At 47.8% G+C, this 23,047-nt stretch overlaps 1 protein-coding gene across 1 annotated transcript in view; it reads left to right on the top strand.

Moving 5' to 3' along the window:
* Positions 1-980: 980 nt before the first annotated feature.
* Positions 981-23,047, top strand: part of LOC129698441 (uncharacterized) — a 42,579-nt gene continuing 20,512 nt past the window's right edge. Inside the window, exons 1-2 of the mRNA XM_055637586.1 lie at positions 981-1,166; positions 6,755-7,463. Of these exons, the coding sequence (XP_055493561.1) occupies positions 1,089-1,166; positions 6,755-7,463 (787 nt within the window). The 5' untranslated portion in view covers positions 981-1,088. The remainder of the gene's footprint in view (positions 1,167-6,754; positions 7,464-23,047) is intronic.

The raw sequence follows: 23,047 nt of genomic DNA on the forward strand, positions 1-23,047 counted from the left end.
TTACAAAAAAGCTGTGATCTTGGATAGTCAAAAGCACATTTCTTAAGGAAAGATTAACATTTTTAAATAGCCTAAGTGTCCAAAGATTATTCGCAAATAATTCACAATATAACATGATTTTTATATCTAATTTACATTAATTTATAGGCCAAATGGAAGGAATTTAGTGTTCAATTGCTGTAAATAAATGCTCAATTTAAATCGGTTTTCTAGTGGGTTTCTGTGAACGCGCAGGTTTAGAATGTTGACAGCGCGCTAGATTAGTGCCCTCAAATGCCGAGAAAAATACTGCGGGATATAAAAAGCCCAAAATGAGCTATTCGTTATAGAAAATTATAATTGTAGGGTTATATATATGCCCCATTTAATGTAAAAATAAGGTACATACCTTTAATTGTTTGCTTTATAAAACCCTGGGGCTGCGAAAGCTTGCGAACTGAACGAGAGCTTTTAAATTTATTATATCTACTATTCGAGGCCTATAAAACTAATAATAGCTTTTGGGACCGGGTCTTGCAGCGATTCTCCGTTAATGATTTACTAGGCTGAACATCTGCGATTGGAACAGCCTAGTAAAAATCGGGTTTTAAACCCGCCCCCTCCAAACAGCTCCAAAATCACACACAAGGGGTGGGGCAGATGCTCAGCCACGATTCAGGTAGGTTTTGTAACATACCTACATGATGGATCGCCAACGGCCACTGACGGGTGACCGACGGTCTCTGACGGCCAGCGACGGTGGCAGACGGACACGGGCTGTCTCTGACGGTTCCTGGCGGTCTCTGACGGATCTTCGACGGTCTCTCAAGGTGACAGTCGGTGGCCGCCGGCCGGGAGCCGGGAGCCGGGAGTCGGGGCGCCGGTTCTCGGGTTCCAGGCAGCGCTGGCCGCGGTGGCCGGAGCAGCGTCACAATGGTCAGTGTGAGGTGGGAGCGGGGCGCTCGGCCGCGGCCACAGTTCGCTCAGCGATTCTGGGGGGGCAGAGGAAGCGGCGATTGCCAACACACAGGGGATGAGACAGGTCCCATGCACCCGCCCGACTCGGCGGCAGGCCGGCCCGACCCCACCCTCGCCCCGCCCGCGGCAGCATGACTCAGCCGGCCGAGCGGCTGGAGGAGATCAACAGCCACCAGGCCGACGACTACTGGGTGTTGGTCCGCCATGAGGTGAGCTCCGGGATAGCACGGCCGGCCGCTCGGCCCCACCACCCCCTGTGCCCACTGACTCTATACCCTCATGTCCGGGATAGCACGACCGGCCGCTCGGCCCGTCACCCAGCGCCCCCCCCCCCCCCCCCCCACTCTACCCCTATCTCTAGCCCCATCTATGTCTGTGATCAGTGGATATTTATAAGGCAGAGATAGATCGATTCTTGATTAGTGCGGGTGTCAGCGAGAAGGCAGGAGAATGGGGATAGGAGGGAGAGATAGATCAGCCATGATTGAATGGTGGAGTAGACTTGATGGGCCGAATGGCCTAATTCTGCTCCTATCACTTATGAATTTATGAACGCTCACTGTCTGTTTCCCAGGGTAGAGGATTCTAAAACTAAAGGGCACAGGGTTAGTGTGAGAGGGGTGAGATTTAAGAGGGACCTCAGGAGCAACATTTTCACTCACAGGGCAGTGGTATCTGGAACGAGTTGCCAGAGGAAGCTACACAGGCGGATACAATAACTGCTTTGCAATATGGATAGGAAAGGTTTAGATATGGCCCAAGTGCAGGTCTTGACTGGCCAGAATAGACTTTAGTAGTTTAAGAAAGAACTGCAGATGCCTGAAAAATTGAAGGTGGACAAAAATGCTGGAGAAACTCAGCCGGTGAGGCAGCATCTATGGAGCGAAGGAATGGGTGACGTTTCGGGTCGAGACCCTTCTTCAGGCAGATCAGTCAGAATGGGCACTAGAGTCACAGAGTCATACAGCATGGAAACAGTTTCACCCCAACTTGCCCACACTGACCAACATGTCCCATCTACACTAGTCCCACCTGCCTGCGTTTGGTCCATATCCCTCTAAACCTTTCCTGTCCTAATGTCTTTTAAATGTTGTTATTGTAACTGCCTCAACCACCTCCTCCGGCAGCTCATTCCATACACCCAACACCCTCTGTGAGAAACAGTTACCCCTCAGGTTCCTATTAATTCTTACCCCTCTCATGTCAAGCCTATGTCCTCTAGTTCTCGATTAGAGGGCACAGGCTTAAGGTGTGAGGGGAGAGACAGTCAGGGTTACCGTCGAAGAGGTACTGAAGTGTTTGAAGGTAGACCAATCTCCAGGGCCTGATCAGATATATCCAAGGACATTGCGGGAAACTAGAGAGGAAATTGCGGGAGCCCTGGTTGAAATTTACGAGTCGTCCTTAAATACAGGAGAGGTGACGGAAGACTGGAGGGGGGCAAATGTTGTGCCTCTTTTCAAGAAGGGCTGCAGGGAAAATGCTGGGAACTATAGGCTGGTGAGCTTAACACCTGTAGTTGGTAAGTTACTGGAGAGTATTCTGAGGGATAGGATATACAGGCATTTGGATGGGCAAGGGCTGATTAGGGACAGTCAGCATGGTTTTGTATGTGGGAGGTCGTGTCTCACAAATCTGATTGAGTTTTTTGAAGACGTGACCAAAAAGGTTGATGAGGGCAGAACTGTAGATGTTGTGTACATGGAATTTAGTAAGGTGTTCGACAAGGTGCCGCATGGTGGGCTGCTCTGGAAGGTTAGATCTCATGGGACCCAAGGAGAGATAGCTGAATGGATAGCAAATTGGCTCCATGGAAGGAAGCAGAGGGTGATGGTGGAAGTTTGCTTCTCAGACAGCAGGCCTGGTGTGCGTGCCTCAGGGTTCGGTGCTGGGCCCGTTACTGTTTGTTAGCTACTGTTTGTCATGGGCGGCATGGTGATGCAGCAGTAGAGCTGCTGCCTCGCAGCGCCAGAGGCACGGGTTCCATCCTGACTGGGTGCTGTCTGTACGGCGTTTGTACGTTCTCCCATTGACCGCATGGGTTTTCTCTGAGATCTTCGGTTTCCTCCCACACAGCAAAGACGTGCAGGTTTGTAGGTTGATTGGCTTGGTGTAAATGTAAATTGGCCCTGGTGTGTGTCGGGTCATGTTAATGTGCAGGGATCGCTGGTCGGCATGGACTCGATGGGCCGAAGAGCCTGTATCCACGCTATATCTCTCAAACCATATAACTAAAGCTAAAACTAAATGTCAATGATTTGGATGAGAACATACAGGACCAGATTAGCAAGTTCGCTGATGATACAAAAGTGAGTGGTTTTGCAGATAGTAAAGATGGTTGTGAACGATTGCAGCAGGATCTGGATCGATTGTCCATAGAGGGAGTACAGAGAAGGTTCACCAGACTGATTCCTGGGATGGCAGGACTTTCATATGAAGAAAGACTGGATAGACTCGGCTTGTACTCGCTAGAATTTAGAAGATTAAGGGGGGATCTTATAGAAACTTACAAAATTCTTAAGGGGTTGGACAGGCTAGATGCAGGAAGATTATTCCCGATGTTGGGGAAGTCCAGAAGTAGGGGTCACAGTTTAAGGATAAGAGGGAAATCTTTTAGGACCAAGAAGAGAAAATCATTTTTTACACAGAGAGTGGTGAATCTGTGGAATTCTCTGCCCACAGAAGGTAGTTGAGGCCAGTTCATTGGCTATATTTAAGAGGGAGTTAGATGTGGCCCTTGCGGCTAAAGGGATCAGGGAGTATGGAGAGAAGGCAGGGATGGGATACTGAGTTGGATGATCAGCCATGATCATATTGAATGGCGGTGCAGGCTCGAAGGGCCGAATGGCCTACTCCTGCACCTATTTTCTATATTTCTATGATTGGCCAGGTGGGCGGAGGAATGGTTGATGGAATTTAATACAGAGAAGTGTGAGGTGTTGCATTTTGGAATGTCGAACAAGGGCAGGACCTACACTGGATGGTAGGCCTCTGGGTAGTGTTGTAGAGCAGAGGGATCTAGTACAGGTTCATGGTTCCTTGAAGGTCGAGTCGCAGGTAGATAAGGTGGTCAAAAAAGTCGCTAAAAACACAGACCCATCTACACTAGTCCCGCCTACATAGTATAGAGACAGAGAGAGTATAACAGCAGATCCTTCTTCCCTGTGGCTATCACACTATACAACTCCTCCCCCTTCTGTCGTGGGGTAGACTGACTCCCCCCCCTGACACCCCTCCATCTCTCCCCCCTTCCCAAATCTTTGCACATCCCCCAAACCTTTCCACTCGTCACTTTAATTTCAAGTTTCATGTATTTTGTATTTTTATGACTGTTGACAGATCAATATCCCTCCTGAGATAAATAGATACATAGAAACATAGACAATAGGTGCAGGAGTACGCCATTTGGCCCTTCGAGCCTGCACCGCCATTCAATGTGATCATGGCTGATCATCCAACTCAGTATCCCGTACCTGCCTTCTCTCCATACCCCCTGATCCCTTCAGTCACAAGGGCCACATCTAACTCCCTCTTAAATATAGCCAATGAACTGGCCTCAACTACCTTCTGTGGCAGAGAATTCCAGAGATTCACCACTCTCTGTGTGAAAAATGTTTTTCTCATCTCGGTTTTAAAGGATTTCCCCCTTATCCTTAAGCTGTGACCCCTTGTCCTGGACTTCCCCAACATCGGGAAGTTCTATCGTAGTGTATCATGTTATAGAATGTGTAGGAAGGAACTGCAGACGCTGGTTTGCACGGATGATAGACTCAAAATGCTGGCGTAACTCAGCGGGTCAGGCATCATCTCTGGAGAGATGGAATGGGTGATGTTTTGGGATGAGACCCTTCTGCAGTCTCAATCCAGATGAATCCAGAGTTTCTGCCTGATCCACTGAGTTACTCCAGCATTTTGTGTCTATCTGTTGAGCATAGAAGTTGGGAGGTCATGTTGCAGTTGTATACAATGTTGGTGGGACCACATTTAGAGTATTGTGTTCAGTTCTGGGAACCATGTTAAAGGAATGATGTTGTCAAGCTGGAAAGGGTTCTGAGAAGATTTACGAGGATGTTGCCAGGGATGGAGGGTGTGAGCAATAGTTGAGTATGCTGGGTCTCTGTTCCCTGGAGTGCAGGAGGATGAGGGGGAATCTTATAGAGGTGTATAAAATCATGAGAGGAATAGATCGGGTAGATGCTCAGAATTTCTTGCCCAGTAAGCGAATCGAGGACCAGAGGACATAGGTTTAAGGTGAAATGAAAAAGATTTAATAGGAATCTGAGCAGTAACTTTTTCACACAAATGGTGGTGGGTGTATGGAACGAGCTGCCGGAGGAGGTAGTTGAGGCTGGGACTATCCCAAAGTTTAGGAAACAGTTAGACAGGTCCATGGATAGGACAGCTTTAGAGGGATATGGACCAAATGCAGGCAGGTGGGACTGGTGTAGATGGGACATGGTGGCCGGTGTGGGCAAGTTGGGCTGAAGGGCCTGTTTCCACGCTGTATCACTCTATGATTCTATGTAAGAGGAACCTCATAAGCCTCTAGTGGTGGACATTTCCACCCTGGGTAAAGGCTCAGACTGACTACCCCAATCTATGCCAGTCATCATTTTATTTACTTCCGTCAGGTTTCCTGACAGCCTCTGACGTTCCAGAGAAAAGGTTTACATGGACTTCAACAAATGCTCTGCCTATCCCACATGGGATACAGGGCAAGATGGATTGATTTGTCGTCATAGGGTCAATAGAGGTATCATGTCCTTGTGGCTGATCATCTACAATCAGTTCCTGCCTTCTCCCCATATCCCCTGACTCCGCTATCTTTAAGAGCCCTATCTAGCTCTCTCTTGAAAGTTTCCAGAGAACCGGCCTCCACCGCCCTCTGAGGCAGAGAATTACACAGACTCACAACTCTCTGTGAGAAAAAAGTGTCTCCTCGTCTCCGTTCTAAATGGCTTACTTATTCTTAAACTGTGGCCCCTGGTTCTGGACTCCCCCAACATCGGGAACACGTTTCCTGCCTCTAGCGTGTCCAAACCCTTAACAATCTTAGATGTTTCAATAAGGATTCCCTCTCATCCTTCTAAATTCCAGAGTGTACAAGCCCAGCCATTCCATTCTCTCAGCATATGAGAGTCCCGCCATCCCGGGAATTAACCTGGTGATCCTACGCTGCACACCCTCAATAGCAAGAATGCCCTTCCTCAAATTTGGAGACCAAAACTGCACACAATACTCCAAGTGTGGCCTCACTAGGGCTCTGTACAACTGCAGAAGGACCTCCTTGCTCCTTGCTGGAGGGTGGTGGAGGTCAGTTCTCTGGATACTTTCAAGGCCTACTCCTGCACCCATTGCCTATTGAAGCGGGACCTCAGTGGGCAATTTGTGCCGAGGGGGCTCCCACCCCATCGGTAGCACAGAAGGCTGCAGAGGCCAAGTCTATAGATACAGTTTTAAGACAGAGACAGATTCTTGATTAGTGCGGGTTTCATGGGTTATGGTGAGAAGGCGGGAAAATGGGATTAGGAGGGGGAGAGATAGATCAGTGATACAGTGTGAAAACAGGCCCTTCGGCCCAACTTGCCCACACTGGTCAACATGTCCCAGCTGCAGTAGTCCCACCTGCCTTGGTCCTGATACCCCTCCCTACCTGTCCTATCCGTGTACCTCTAACAGTTTCTTAAACGATGGGATAGTCCCAGCCTCAACTACAACTGCAGAAGGACCTCTTTGCTCCTATACTCAACTCCTCTTGTTAGGAAGACCTGATGGACGGTGTGTTCCTGTGTTGCAGGTGTGTTCCTCGTACCTGGGGTTGCACGTGGTCCCGGTACCCTACCTGGAGGACGCCAAGCACTACGATCTCCTCAACGTGTTGCTGGAGAAGTCGGAGAAGGAAGGCTCCCGGTTGCTGCAACGGAAGAGTTTCTTCCCGATGGGGCCGCTCAGGGAGATACTGGCCAGCCTGGACAGCAAGAACGCCCAGCTGATGGAAGAGCAGATCAAGAGCAAGAGCCATTTCACGGACGACTTTGACCACGAGGAGATGGTGCTGGACGAGGGGGTGTTGAAATCCATCAAACTCATCGTCAAAGATGTCAACAAAGAGGACTCGCTGTTCTCCATCAGACCGGAGATCCTGAAGGTGTCGCACAACTTCCCCTGGATCCTGTCCGTGAGGAGCATCTACGTGGTCTACGAGGTGTTCTACACCACGAACATGCTGCTGCGGGTGTCCGACAGCAAGCTGATCCAGCAGTTTAAATCCGACAACAGAATCCCCATCGGTTTCATGTGCCGCAAGTTCCGGCTGGAGTCTAGCGGGATGATCGGAGATGAGTTAGACATGAGTAAGTCTCCCTGCAGAGCCAACTTTGTCAACTCCTACTCTAACACCTACAGCGCCATGGTACGCCGGTACTACACTTCCGCTCACGAACTGAAGACTAGCGTGTCTACACGGAGCAAGGGCGTTAGCAGTCTCTTCCGATTCATGTTATCAGGTACACAACTCATGGGTTGCCAGTGGGAGAGGGGGAATATTGTTCTCGTCGATGGTCAACTTTTCGTGACTTGTCACACTCACACTGAAGTGTGTAAAGACCGGGGCACTGTCCTCCAGTGAGCCTCACCGCGCCAGACACCCGGGATCAATCCAGACTACGAGTGCTGTCTGTACGGAGTTTGCACGTTCTCCCTGTGACCATGTGGGTTTGCTCCGGGTGCTCCGGTTTCCTCCCACACTCCAAAGACGTACAGGGTTGTAGGTTGTGGGGGAGTCCAGAACCAGGGGCCACAGTTTAAGAATAAGGGGCAAGCCATTTAAGACGAGGAAACACTTTTTCACACAGAGAGTTGTGAGTGTGGAATTCTCTGCCTCAGAGGGCGGTGGAGGCCGGTTCTCTGGATGTTTTCAAGAGAGAGCTAGATAGGGCTCTTAAAAATAGCGGAGTCAGGGGATATGGGGAGAAGGCAGGAACGGGGTACTGATTGGGGATGATCAGCCATGATCACATTGAATGGTGGTGCTGGCTCGAAGGGCCAAATGGCCTACTCCTACACCCAATGTCTATTGTCTATTGTCTATTGAGCGCCTTGGTTAAAGTTGGAATTGCCCCTGGTGTGTGTAGGATGGTGTTAGTGTGCGTGGATGGCTGGTCCAGTGCGGACTCGATGGGCCGAAGGGCCTGTTTCCGCGCCGTATCTCTAACTCTAATCTAAACTCAGATAGTTTCCCCTTTTTGTTCCACTCTACATTCCATCTTCACAATCCATCCACGAGTCCCAGCTCCCACACTTGGGCAAAGCTCTTCTGGATACTCTCCAAATGCAGGATCTTAGAACACAGAACAGTGCAGCACTGGATCAGGCCCTTCGGCCCAAAATGTCCGTGCTGAACATGATGCGAAGACCAACTCGTCTCTGCCTGCACGGGATCCATATCCCTCCATTCCATGTGCCTCTTAAACACCACTATCGTATCTGCCTCCACCCCCACCCCTGGCAGCGCGTTCCAGACACCCGCCACCCTCTGTGTAAAACACTTGCCCCGCACATCTCCTTTAACCTTTGCCCCTCTCACCTTAAAGCTGTGCCCTCTAGTCTGTGACATGTTCTGACTGTCTACCCTATCTACGCACGAGAGGCGTAGAAATATATCGAAATATATTAAATTACGAAATTTAATATATTTCTATCAGATTATTTCTATAACTTCCAACACTCCAGAGAAAACAAATGTATATCCAACCTTTCCAAGAACATATAACATGGAAGATAGAAAAGTACAAGAACAGGCCCCTTGGCCCACAATTTCTGTGCTCTAGAATTCGTGGACGCATTGGTGATCAGTTTCCAATCTTCTATAGACTCAGGATCAGTTCCTGTGGATTGGAGGGTAGCTAATGTTATCCCACTTTTTAAGAAAGGCACGAGTGAGAAAACAGGGAACTATAGACCAGTTAGCCTGACATCGGTGGTGGGGAAGATGCTGGAGTCAATTATAAAAGATGAAATAGCCGCACATTTGGATAGCAGTAACAGGATCGGTCCGAGTCAGCGTGGATTTACGAAGGGGAAATCGTGCTTGACTAATCTTCTGGAAGATGTCACCGGGAAAATGGACAAGGGAGAGCCAGTGGATGTAGTGTACCTGGACTTTCAGAAAGCATTTGATAAGGTCCCACACAGGAGATTAGTTGGCAAAATTAGGGCACATGGTATTGGGGGTAGAGTGCTGACATGGATAGAGAAGTGGTTGGCAGATAGGAAACAAAGAGTAGGGATTAACGGGTCCCTTTCAGAATGGCAGGCAGTGACTAGTGGGGTGCCGCAAGGCTCGGTGCTGGGACCGCAGCTATTTACAATATACATCAATTATTTGAATGAAGGGATTCAAAGTAACATTAGCAAATTTGCAGATGACACAAAGCTGGGTGGCAGTGTGAACTGTGAGGAGGATGCTATGAGAATGCAGGGTGACTTGGACAGGTTGGGGGAGTGGGCAGATGCATGGCAGATGAAGTTTAATGTGGATAAATGTGAGGTTATCCACTTTGGTAGCAAAAACAGGAAGACAGATTATTATCTAAATGGTGTCAAATTGGGAAAAGGGGAAGTACAACGGGATCTGGGAGTCCTTGTTCATCAGTCTATGAAAGTAAGCATGCAGGTACAGCAGGCAGTGTTGAAATCGAATGGCATGTTGGCCTTTATAACAAGAGGAGCAAATAGGTCCTTCTGCAGTTGTACAGGGCCCTAGTGAGACCACACCTGGAGTATTGTGTGCAGTTTTGGTCCCCTAATTTGAGGAAGGGCATTCTTGCTATTGAGGGAGTGCAGCGTAGGTTTACAAGGTTAATTCCCGGGATGGCGGGACTGTCATGTGCTGAGAGAATGGAACGGCCGGGCTTGTACATTCTGGAGTTTAGAAGGATGAGAGGGTATCTCATTGAAACATATAAGATTGTTAATGGTTGGGACACACTTGAGGCAGGAAACATGTTCCCGATGTTGGGGAAGTCCAGAACCAGGGGCCACATTTTAAGAATAAGGAGTAAGCCATTTAGAACGGAGACGAGGAAACACCTTTTCTCACAGAGAGTGGAATTCTCTGCCACAGAGGGCGGTGGAGGCGGGTTCTCTGGATGCTTTCAAGAGAGAGCTAGATAGGGCTCTTAAAAATAGCGGGAGTCAGGGGATATGGGGAGAAGGCAGGAACGTGGTACTGATTGGGGATGATCAGCCATGATCACATTGAATGGCAGTGCTGGCTCGAAGTAGCCGAATGGCCTACTCCTGCACCCATTGTCTGTTGTCTATTGTCTATTGATGCAAAGACCATCATTTATCTACCTGCACATACAGTGTAACCCATATCCCTCCATTCCCTGCATATCCATGTGCCTATCCAAAAGCATTTTAAATGCCACTAACATATTTCCTTCAACCACCACCCCAAGTCACGCGTTCCAGGCCCCTGCCCCCTGTGTTGAAAAAACTTGCCCCGCACATCTCTAACTTTGCCCCTTGCAACTACAAATTATGCCGTCTAGAATTTGATTTTCCCACCCTTGGAATAAGATTGTATGCAACCTCTCTGCCTCATCATTTTGTAAACTTCTATCAGGTCTCCCCTCAATCTCTGACGTTCCAGAGACAACAATCCCAGTCTGTCCACCCTCTCCCTGTAGCTGAAACCCTCTAATCCCGGCATCGTTCTGGTAAACCTCCTCTGCACCGTCTCCAAAGCCCCCACATCCTCCCTGTGATGGGGGCGACCAGAACTGCCCGCAATACTCCAGATGCAGCCCGACCCAAGTCTGATAAAGCTGCATGGTGACTTCCTGACTCTTGTACTCGACGCCCCGACCGATGAAGGCCAGCGTAACGTTCGCCTTCTTTACCGCTCTGTCCACTTGCGTGGCCACTGTCAGGGAGTTGTGGACCGCAGATCCCAAGATCCCTCTGACAATCGATACTGTTGTGGCTCATGCCAATTAATTGTATATTATCCCCTTGTATTCGACCTCCCAAAGTGCAATACTTGTTCAGATGAAACTCCATCTGCCATTGTGCCCATTTGTGTAGTTGATCTATATCCTGTTATAGAAATATAGAAACATAGAAAATAGGTGCAGGAGTAGGCCATTCGGCCCTTCGAGCGTGCACCGCCTTTCAATATTATCATGGCTGATCATCCAACTCAGTATCTCGTCCCTGCCTTCTCTCCATACCCCCTGATCCCTTTAGCCACAAGGGCCACATCTAACTCCCTCTTAAACATAGCCAATGAACTGGCCTCAACTACCTTCTGTGGCAGAGAGTTCCAGAGATTCACCAATCTCTGTGTGAAAAATGATTTTCTCATCTCGGGCCTAAAGGATTTCCCCTTTATCCTCAAACTATGACCCCTTGTCCTGGACTTCCCCAACATCGGGAACAATCTTCCTGCATCTAGCCTGTCCAACCCCTTAAGAATTTTGTAAGTTTCTATAAGATCCCCCCTCAATCTTCTAAATTCTAGCGAGTACAAGCTGAGTCTATCCAGTCTTTCTTCATATGAAAGTCCTGACATCCCAGGAATCAATCTGGTGAACCTTCTCTGTACCTCCCTCTATGGCAAGAATGTCTTTCCTCAGATTAGGAGCCCAAAACTGTACGCAATACTCCTGGTGTGGTCTCACCAAGGCCCTGTACAACTGCACTCTATATACTCTGTATCCTCATGTTCAACTTCAAGTTGCCACAAGCACCAATCGAGGTACAATGGAGTTTGATTTACCATGCAGCCAAACAAACAAGAGTACAATACACAATAGAATATAACATGAACATCCACCACAGTGGAATCAACATTCTTCACTGTGGTGGAAGGCAATAACTGGTGTCCCGGTGTCATCTGAAAATTTACTAATCAACCCATCTCTGTTTATGTCCAGTTCATTTGTATATATACATCATAAACAGCAACAGTCCCGGCATAGTAGCAGACGTCCAGACACCATAACCCTGTTCCAGTCAGTTTCAAATCCATACAACCGATTCCCGGGATGGCGGGACTGTCATATGCTGAGAGAATGGAGCAGCTGGTCTTGTACACTCTGGAGTTTAGAAGGATGAGAGGGCATCTTATTGAAACTTATAAAATTGTTAAGGGCGTGGACACGCTGGAGGCAGGAAACATGTTCCCGATGTTGGGGGAGTCCAGAACCAGGGGCCGCAGTTTAAGAATGAGGGGTAAGCCATTTAGAACGGAGACGAGGAAACACTTTTTCTCACAGAGAGTGGTGAGTCATAAAAGATGAAATGGCCGCGCATTTGGCTAGCAGTAACAGGATCGGTCCGAGTCAGCATGGATTTACAAAGGGGAAATCATGCTTGACTAATCTACTGGGATTTTTTGAAGATGTCACTAGGAAAATGGACAAGGGAGAGCCAGTGGATGTAGTGTACCTGGACTTTCAGAAAGCATTTGATAAGGTCCCACACAGGAGATTAGTGGGCAAAATTAGGGCACATGGTATTGGGGGTGGAGTGCTGACATGGATAGAGAAGTGGTTGGCAGACAGGAAACAAAGAGTAGGGATTAACGGGTCCCTTTCAGAATGGCAGGCAGTGACTAGTGGGGTACCGCACAGCTCGGTGCTGGGACCGCAGCTATTTACAATATACATCAATGATTTGAATGAAGGGATTCAAAGTAACATTAGCAAATTTGCAGATGACACAAAGCACTCTTTTTCTCACAGAGAGTGGTGAGTGTGGAATTCTCTGCCTCAGAAGGCGGTGGAGGCCGGCTCTCTGGATGCTTTCAAGGGAGAGCTAGATAGGGCTCTTAAAAGTAGCCGAGTCAGGGGATATGGGGAGAAGGCAGGAACGGGGTACTGATTGGGGAAGATCAGCCATGATCTCATTGAATGGTGGTGCTGGCTCGAAGGGCCGAATGGCCTACTCCTGCACCTATTGTGTATTGTCTATTGTCAAGTCACTGTTAATCACGTGCATCTTAATCTTTAGGATCAGGCCACCATGGGGGACTTTATCAAATGCTTTACTAAACCTTTGCCACCCCACCCATATCATCACCTCTGTCACCTCCTCAAAAAACTCAATCAAGTTGGGAAAATGTGACCTGCCGTGTACTGCAGCCATGTCAACTGTCCCAAATAATCTTCTCCAATAGTCTCCCTACCGCTGACATGAGTCTAGAATTCCCATACGAATAAAAGACCAACATTAGCTACTCTCCAGTCCTCTGGGATTTCATCTGTGACCAGAGATGATGCAAACATCTTAGTCAAAGCTCCTGCAATCTCTTCTCTTGTCCTCTCCCAATAACGTGGGCTAGATCCCATCAGATCCAGGGGATTTATCCACCTTAATGCTCTTCAAGAACCCCAACACCTCCTCCTTCTTGATCTCAAGTTGCCCTTTGCGTAGGAAGGAACTGCAGATACAGGTTTCAACCGAAGGTAGACACAAAAAGCCCCTGTCCCACTTAGGAAACCTGAACGGCAACCTCTGGAGACTTTGTGCCCCACCCAAGGTTTCCGTTCGGTTCCCGGAGGTTTTTGCCAGTCTCCCTACCTGCTCCCACTACCTGCAACCTCCGGCAACCACCTGCAACCTCCGGGAACCACACGGAAACCTTGGGTGGGGCTCAAAGTCTCCGGAGGTTTCGGTTCAGGTTTCCTAAGTGGGACAGGGCCGTAACTCAGCAGGTCAGAGAGCATCTTTGGAGAGAAGGAATGGGTGCATTTTAGTGTTCTCACACTGATCTCACTGTCAGCTCCGCCCTTCCTCCTTGGAGAAAAACGATGCAAGATACTTGTTTGGTACCCTGCCTACATCCCCAGACTCCAAGCACAAATTCCCTCCTTTATCCTGAGTGGCCGTACCTTCTCCCTGCTCACTCTCTTCTATTTAATATAGGTTTAACATATAGGACGGGAAAGGAATGGAGGGTTATGGTCTGAGTGCAGGTAGATGGGACTAGGTGAGAGTAAGTGTTCGGCACAGTCTAGAAGGCTGTTTCCGTGCTGTAATTCTTATATGTTGTTATTATAACATGCTCTGGGATTTTCTTTAATCTAATTTATGAACGTCATTTCATGGTCCCTTTCTAACCCATTTCTAACCAGATGGTGACCCATCTAATAGAAACATAGAAATATACAAAATAGGTGCAGGAGTAGGCCATTCGTCCCTTCGAGCCTGCACCGCCATTCAATATGATCATGGCTGATCATCAAACTCAGTATCCTATACCTGCCTTCTCTCAATACCCCCTGATCCCTTTAGCCACATCTAACTCCCTCTTAAATATAGCCAATGAACTGGCCTCAACTACCTTCTGTGGCAGAGAGTTCCAGAGATTCACCACTCGCTGTGTGAAAAATGTTTTTCTCTTCTCGGTCCTAAAGGATTTCCCCTTTATCCTTAAACTGTGACCCCTTGCCCTGGACTTCCCCAACATCGGGAACAATCTTCCTGCATCTAGCCTGTCCAACCCCTTAAGAATTTTGTAAGTTTCTATAAGATCCCCCCTCAATCTTCTAAATTCTAGCGAGTACAAGCCAAGTCTATCCAGTCTTTCTTCATATGAAAGTCCTGACATCCCAGGAATCAGTCTGGTGAACCTTCTCTGTACTCCCTCTATGGCAAGAATGTCTTTCCTCAGATTTGGAGACCAAAACTGTACACAATACTCCAGGTGTGGTCTCACCAATACCCTGTACAACTGCAGTAGAACCTCCCTACTCCTATACTCAAATCCTTTTGCTATGAATGCTAACATACCATTCGCTTTCTTCACTGCCTGCTGCACCTGCATGCCTGCTTTCAATGACTGGTGTACCATGACACCCAGGTCTCGTTGCATCTCCCCTTTTCCTTATCGGCCACCATTTAGACAATAGTCTACTTTCCTGTTTTTGCCACCAAAGTGGATAACCTCACATTTATCCACATTATACTACATCTGCCATGCATTTGCCCACTCACCCAGTCTATCCAAGTCACCTTACAGCATCCTAGCATCCTCCTCACAGCTAATACTGCCCCCCAGCTTCGTGTCATCCACAAACTTGGAGATGTTGCATTCAAATCCCTCATCCAAATCATTAATATATATTGTAAATAGCTGGGGTCCCAGCACTGAGCCTTGCGGTACCCCACTAGTCACTGCCTGCCATTGTGAAAAGGACCCGTTTACTCCTACTCTTTGCTTCCTGTCTGCCAGCCAGTTCTCTATCCACATCAATACTGAACCCCCAATCTTTAAGTTTGTATACTAATCTCGTATGTGGGACCTTGTCAAAAGCCTTCTGAAAGTCCAGATATAACACATCCACTGGTTCTCCCTTATCCACTCTACTAGTTACATCCTCGAAAAATTCTATAAGATTCGTCGGACATGATTTACCTTTCGTAAATCCATGCTGACTTTGTCCAATGATTTCACCACTTTCCAAATGTGCTGCTATCCCATCTTTAACAACTGACTCTAGCAGTTTCCCCACTACCGATGTTAGACTAACTGGTCTGTAATTCCCCGTTTTCTCTCTCCCTCCCTTTTTAATCACCCACTTGAGTTATTTCCCCCTTCGTTCATATTCCTCAAAGACCCCCTTAAATCTTGCACGCCATTTCTTCCTCTTTTTGACCAAACGTACAACTTCCTTGGTCATCGAAGGCCCCCTGACTTTGCCATCCCGACCCCTCCTCCTCTCCTCACTGGGCTGTGAACGTCCATCAGCTGGCCTTTAAACGACTCCCACTTGCCAGATGTGGACTTGCCCAATAACATCTGCTCCCAGTGACTCTGTAGTTTGCGCCTTACGCCAATTTACCGCTGTACTGCAAAGTCATACCTTCTCTAGTTTCGAAACAATCTTAAAACTTATGGAAGATAGACACAATAAAACTGGAGTAACTCAGCGAGACAGGCAACATCTCTGGAGAAGAGGAATAGGTGACGCTTCGGGTCGAGACCCTTCTTCAGACTGAGTTACTCCAGCTGTTTTGTGTCTATCTTCGGTTTAAACCGGCATCTGCAGTTCTTTCCTACACAATTCCTTTGAGACTTACTGGTCCTACCCTCTGTCTTCCCATCACTCCATCCACTTTCTGACCTTCTCCTCTGGTTCCCACCCTCTGCCTCTAGTTTAAACGCTAATAGCTGTTACAATCGAACACCCTCTAATCCAGGCAGTATCCTGGTGAGCCTCTCCTGCACCCTCTCCAAAGCCTCCACGTCCTTCACTGAGAGCAAGCACAACGAGAAGGGCCTTGATGTAGCCTCCTCAGGAGGGATAGACAATAGACAATAGACAATGGGTGCAGGAGGAGGCCATTCTGCCCTTCGAACCAGCACCGCCATTCAATGTGATCATGGCTGATCATCCCCAATCAGTACCCCGTTCCTGCCTTCTCCCCATATCCCCTGACTCCGCTATCTTTAAGAGCCGTATCTAGCTCTCCCTTGAAAGCATCCAGAGAACCGGCCTCTGAGGCGGAGAATTCCACAGACTCACCACACTCTGTGAGAAAAAGTGTTTCCTCGTCTCCGTTCTAAATGGCTTACCCCTCATTCTTTAACTGTGTGGCCCCTGGTTCTGGACTCCCCCAACATCGGGATCATGTTCCCTGCCTCTGGCGTGTCCAAACCCTTAATAATCTTATATCTTTCAGTAAGAACCCCTCTCATCTCATCCATGTGAGTGCACGGGAGCAGTTTCAGTGAGAGAGTCATTGAGGCCCACAGCTGTGACACAGGCCCTTCGGCCCACCATGTCCATGCTAGCCAAGGAGCACCCACCCACACTGATCCCGTTTCCCCACACATGGTCGCTAGTCCTCTCTGTCTTGGTGCTTTATATGTGAATGTGTAATCAGTTTTGTATAACAATGCATTTCTATGTCCTATCTGCTGTTGGGAATATTTTGTTTCCAAGACTGTTTTCGACTTGAAAAGAAATGGTGTGAAAACGATTTACTTGTGGAAAAAGGATGCCTGTCCTTTTATGTTTTTGCAAAGTGTCTGTTTTATACCATGCTGCAGTTTGAAAACAGGGAATGCTTAGATGGCCACGTGTGGTATCCAATGCCACGGTGTGGGGGAGGAAGGCGTGATTAGGCAGTGCGGCAGGCGGCAAACATGACCTCCGGAACCGATCGTGGCTCAGTCAGTGTTGGGGAAGTTTTAGTGTCAGAGGTGGACAAAAATGCTAGAGAAACTCAGCGGGTGAGGCAGCGTCTATGGAGCGAAGGAATAGGTGACGTTTCGGGTCGAGACCCGGAAGGGTCTCGACCCGAAATGTCACCTATTCCTTCGCTCCATAGACGCTGCCTCACCCGCTGAATTCCTCCAGCATTTTATGCATACCTCCGATTTTTCCTGCATCTGCAGTTCCCTCTTAAAAGCTTTAGTGTCAGTTTCAGTTTAGTTTATTGTCACGTGTAACGAGGTGCAGTGACAAGCTTTTGTAGCGTGCTAACCAGTCAGCAGAAAGACAATAGGTGATTACAATCGAGCCGTTTGATGGCACTTGATGAGCGTTTGTCGGCACTGGGCCTGTACTCGCTGGAGTTTAGAAGAATGAGGGGACACCTCATTGAAACTTACAGAATAGTGAAAGGCCTGGATAGAGTGGATGTGGAGAGGATGTTTCCACTAGTGGGAGAGTCTGGGACCAGAGGTCACAGCCTCAGAATTAATGAGCATTCTTTTAGGAAGGAGATGAGGAGGAATTTCTTTAGCCAGAGGGTGGTGAATCTGGAATTCTTTGCCACAGATAGTTGTAGAGGCCAAGTCAGTGGCAGAGATAGATAGATTCTTGATTAGTACGGGTGTCAGGGGTTATGGGGAGAAGGCTGGAGAATGGGGTTAGGAGGGAGAGATAAAGTTTTGGTCTCCAAATCTGAGGAAGGACATTATTGCCATAGAGGGAGTGCAGAGACGGTTCACCAGACTGATTCCTGGGATGTCAGGACTGTCTTATGAAGAAAGACTGGATAGACTTGGTTTATACTCTCTAGAATTTAGGAGATTGAGAAGGAATCTTATAGAAACTTACAAAATTCTTAAGGGGTTGGACAGGCTAGATGCAGGAAGATTGTTCCCGATGTTAGGGAAGTCCAGGACAAGGGGTCACAGCTTAAGGATAAGGGGGAAATCCTTTAAAACCGAGATGAGTAGAACTTTTTTCACACAGAGAGTGGTGAATCTCTGGAACTCTCTGCCACAGAGGGTAGTTGAGGCCAGTTCATTGGCTATATTTAAGAGGGAGTTAGATGTGGCCCTTGTGGCTAAGGGGATCAGGGGGTATGGAGAGAAGGCAGGTACGGGATACTGAGTTGGATGATCAGCCATGATCATATTGAATGGCGGTGCAGGCTCGAAGGGCCGAATGGCCTACTCCTGCACCTAATTTCTATGTTTCTATGTTTCTAGATCAGCCATGATTGAATGGCAGAGTAGACTTGATGGGCCAAATGGCCTCATTCTGCTCCTATCACTTATGATGTTATGATATTATGATTTACAGTGTATAGATACATAATAAACGAATAATGTTCCGTGCATGCAAGGTAAAGCCAGCAAAGTCTGATCAAAAATAGCCTGAGGGTCACCAATGAGGTAGATAGTAGTTCAGGACCGCTCTCTGGTTGTGGTAGGATGGTTCAGTTGCCTGATAACAGCTGGGAAGAAACTGCAAAATGGTGCCCCCTCGAGTAATGGTGAGACTCCTAACTCCAGCGATGGGATCAATAGGGTTGTCTCTGCCAATTGATCAGAGATGTAGAAGGCCTTGGCATGCTGGCGTTGGGAACTGGGTAGAGACACAAAGAACTGCAAATGTTGGAATCTTAAGTAAAACACAAAATGCTGCAGGAACTCAGTGGGTCGGGCAGCATCTGTGGAGGGAAAGGACAGATTGATGGAACGTTGTCTGCCCATCCCCGCCACAGATGCTGCCTGACCCACTGAGTTCTTCCAGCACTTTGTGTTTGAATTGTGTAAGCAAGTCGGGACATTATCTTACAGTTGTACTATATGTTGGTGTGGCTGCACTTGGAGTCTTGTGGACAGTTTTTTGGCCACTATTATGGGAAAGATTCAATTTTGCTGGATAGAAGATGTTGCTGCCAGGACACGTGGGCCTGAGTTACAGGGGGAGGTTATGCAGGCTGGGACTTTATTTCCACAGAGCACAGGAGGCTGAGGGGAGATCGTATAGAGGTGTATAAAATCATGAGGGGAATAGATCGGGTGAATGCACAGTGTTTTACCCAGAGAATCAAGAATCAGTGGGCACAGGTTTAAGGTGAGAGGGGGAAAGATTTAATAGGAACCAGAGGGACAATTTGTCCACACAGAGTATCATGGGTGTGTGGAACGAGCTGCCGGAGGAGGTATATGAGGCAGGTACTAAAACAACAGACGTTTGGACAGATACCTGGATAGGACAGGTTATAGAAACATAGAAACATAGAAAATAAGTGCAGGAGTAGGCCATTCGGCCCTTCGAGCCAGCACCGCCATTCAATATTGATCATGGCTGATCATCCAACTTGGTATCCTGTACCTGCCTTCTCTCCATACCCCCTGATCCCTTTAGCCACAAGGGTCACATCTAACTCCCTCTTAAATATAGCCAATGAACTGGCCTCAACTACCTTCTGCGGCAGAGAATTCCAGAGATTCACCACTCTCTGTGTGAAAAAAGTTTTCCTCATCTCGGTTCTAAAAGATTTCCCCCTTATCCTTAAACTATGACCCCTTGTTCTGGACTTCCCCAACATCGGGAACAATCTTCCTGCATCTAGCCTGTCCAACCCCTTAAGAATGTTGTAAGTTTCTATAAGATCCCCCCTCAATCTTCTAAATTCTAGCGAGTACAAACCGAGTCTATCCAGTCTTTTTCATATGAAAGTCCTGACATCCCAGGAATCAGTCTGGTGAACCTTCTCTGTACTCCCTCTATGGCAATAATGTCCTTCCTCAGATTTGGAGACCAAAACTGTACGCAATACTCCAGGTGTGGTCTCACCAAGACCCTGTACAACTGCAGTAGAACCTCCCAGCTCCTATACTCAAATCCTCTTGCTATGAATGGACCAAACGTGGGCAGGTGAGACTGATGTAGATGGGGTATCTTGAATGGCATGGGTGCGTTGGGCTGAAGGGCCTGTTTCTGTGCAGTGTGAGTCTATGCCAGGACAGGGAGGGACACTGGGAATATGGAGTTGGCAGATGATGGCTGGTTCAGCGGTAGAGGGCTTGCTGCCTCTCGTTGTGTTACACAACGGGTCAAGGCAAGTCACAAATATTTGGATATCAATTATTTTTAAGGCAGACATGGCTAAATTCTTGATTAGTAGTTCACACAGTGGGTGTATGGATCAAGCTGCCAGAGGAGGTAGTTGAGGCTGGGACTATCCCAACGTTTATAAAACAGTTAGACAGGTAAATGGATAGGACAGATTTGGAGGGATATGGACCAAGCGCAGGCAGGCGGAGCAAGAGCCGTGAGGATGGAGAGCAAGAGAATATTTCACAGGGAGATCGACCACGTCGCTATTTGGAGAGCTAGGAGTTTGCCGACAGAGTTGGCATCAGGCTGTAAAGCAAGTGTCAGAGGCATTGTTCTGGGACGCCAGAACTAACTGTTGAGCCTAACTGAGGTGTGGTGGGCCTAACTCAACAAAACACCAATGAAGGGAGGTGCCTGCTTGATAACCCGTGACATACTGGCATCGACAGGATTAGTTTTTTTAGGAGCTAATTAATATGTAGGTAGCTGTTATTATCTGCATATGTTGTTGGTGTATTCAGTTAGATAATACTTTGGCTTTGGGCCTGGTTTTCTTAGTTGAGGTCTTGCTCAAGTACTTTGTGTTTTAATTGTAATTTAGCTGGGAACATGTTGGCCGGTGTGGGCAAGTTGGGCTGAAGGGCCTGTGACAGGTGTCAGGGATTGTGCGGAGAAGGCAGGAGAATGGGGTTAGGAGGGAGAGATAGATCAGCCATGATTGAATGGCGGAGTGGACTTGATGGGCTGAATGGCCTAATTCTGCTCCTATCACTTATGACCTAAATGTTTAATTGCCGTATGAACAAGCAACAAAACAATGGAATTCTTACTTGCCTGTAAATGTAATAATGCACAAGAATCAATAATATATTTAATAACCGTAATATTAAGTAACCATAATAGTGTAAGCCCGAAGTCTGTAGTGCAACCATCAGTCCACAGGAGATCACAGTTGCTGATGAGTTAGCCTTGTGTGGTGCTCATGTGGTTGCTGGGAAGATGCTGTTCTTGAACCATGGTGTTCAGGCTCCTGTACCTTCTTCCCGATGGCAGCAGCGAGATGAGAGCCTGGCCAGGGTGGGGTGGGTCTTTGATTGGAGTTTAGGAGTGCAGGTCAATGAGTCCAGCACATGGATGGAAGGTTGATGTGGTGGTGAAGATGATATTTGGTACACTGGCCTACGTACGTTAGTCAAGGTACTCAGTACAGATGTTAGGATGTTATGTTACAAATATACAAGATGTTGGCAAGGCCATCTTTGAAGAATTGTTTAAGAAGGAACTGCAAATGCTGGAGAAACTCAGCCGGTGAGGCAGCATCTTTGGAGCGAAGGAAATAGGCAACGTTTCGGGTCGGCTCTGTTTTTTCACACAGAGAGTGGTGAATCTCTGGAACTCTCTGCCGCAGAGGGTAGTCAAGGCCAGTTCATTGGCTATATTTAAGAGGGAGTTAGATGTGGCCCTTGTGGCTAAGGGGATCAGAGGGTATGGAGAGAAGGCAGGTACGGGATACTTAATTGGATGATCAGCCATGATCATATTGAATGGCGGTGCAGGCTCGTAGGACCGAATGGCCTACTCCTGCACCTAATTTCTATGTTCCTATGTTTCTATGAAACCCTTTCTTCAGATTTATGGCGAAAGAATTGTGTTCCGTTTTGGTCACCATGTTACAGAAAGATGTGGTTCAGTTGGACAGAACGCAGAGATGATTTATGAGGATGTTTTCAGAACTTGAAGTCCTGAGCTATAGGGAGAGGTGAAGCAGGCTAGGACTTTATCCATTGAAGTGCAGGAGGCTGAGGGGTGATCTTAGCAGGGTATAAAATAATGGGTGGAGGGGGAGGGGCGGAATAGATAAGATGAATAGCCGTTTACCCAGAGTAGGGGAACCAAGATCCAGAACATATAGGTTTAAGGTGAGAGGGGAGAGATTTAATAGGAACCTGAGGGGCAACCTTTTCCGCACAGAGGGTGGTGGGCATTTGGAAGGAGGTGCCAGAGGAGGTCGTTGATGCAGATACTAAAAACAACATTTAAAAGACACTTGGACAAGAGGTTTGTACATGTACAGGTAAATGGATTGGAAAGGTTTAGAGGGATATGAGCCAAATGTGGGCAGGTGGATCTAGTGTAGAAGGGGCATGGGCAAGTTGGGTCTAAAGTTGGGCTGAAAGATTCTTGCTATTGAGGGAGTGCAGTGTAGGTTTACAAGGTTAATTCCCGGGATGGCGGGACTGTCATATGCTGAGAGAATGGATCAGCTGGGCTTGTACACTCTGGAGTTTAGAAGGACGAGAGGGTATCACATTGAAACATATAAGATTGTTAAGGGTTTGGACACGCTAGAGGCAGGAAACATGTTCCCGATGTTGGCGGAGTCCAGAACCAGGGGCCACAGTTTAAGAATAAGGGGTAAGCCATTTAGAATGGAGACGAGGAAACACTTTTTCTCACACAGAGAAAAAGTCTGTGGAATTCTCTGCCTCAGAGGGCGGTGGAGGCCAGTTATCTGGATGCTTTCAAGAGAGAGCTAGATAGGGCTCTTAAAGATAGCGGAGTCAGGGGATATGGGGAGAAGGCAGGAGCGGGTACTGATGGTGGAAGATCAGCCATGATCACATTGAATGGCGGTGCTGGCTCGAAGAGCTGAATGGCCTACTCCTGCACCTATTATCTGTTGTCTAATGTCTATTGGGTCTGTTCTGTGCTGTATGACTCTTGAGGTGCATATGCGCTGCCATGGGGGTGCACATCGGTGGCAAGAG

The sequence above is a fragment of the Leucoraja erinacea genome, chromosome 6, assembly GCF_028641065.1.
Source record: "Leucoraja erinacea ecotype New England chromosome 6, Leri_hhj_1, whole genome shotgun sequence".
Classification (NCBI taxonomy): domain Eukaryota; kingdom Metazoa; phylum Chordata; class Chondrichthyes; order Rajiformes; family Rajidae; genus Leucoraja; species Leucoraja erinaceus.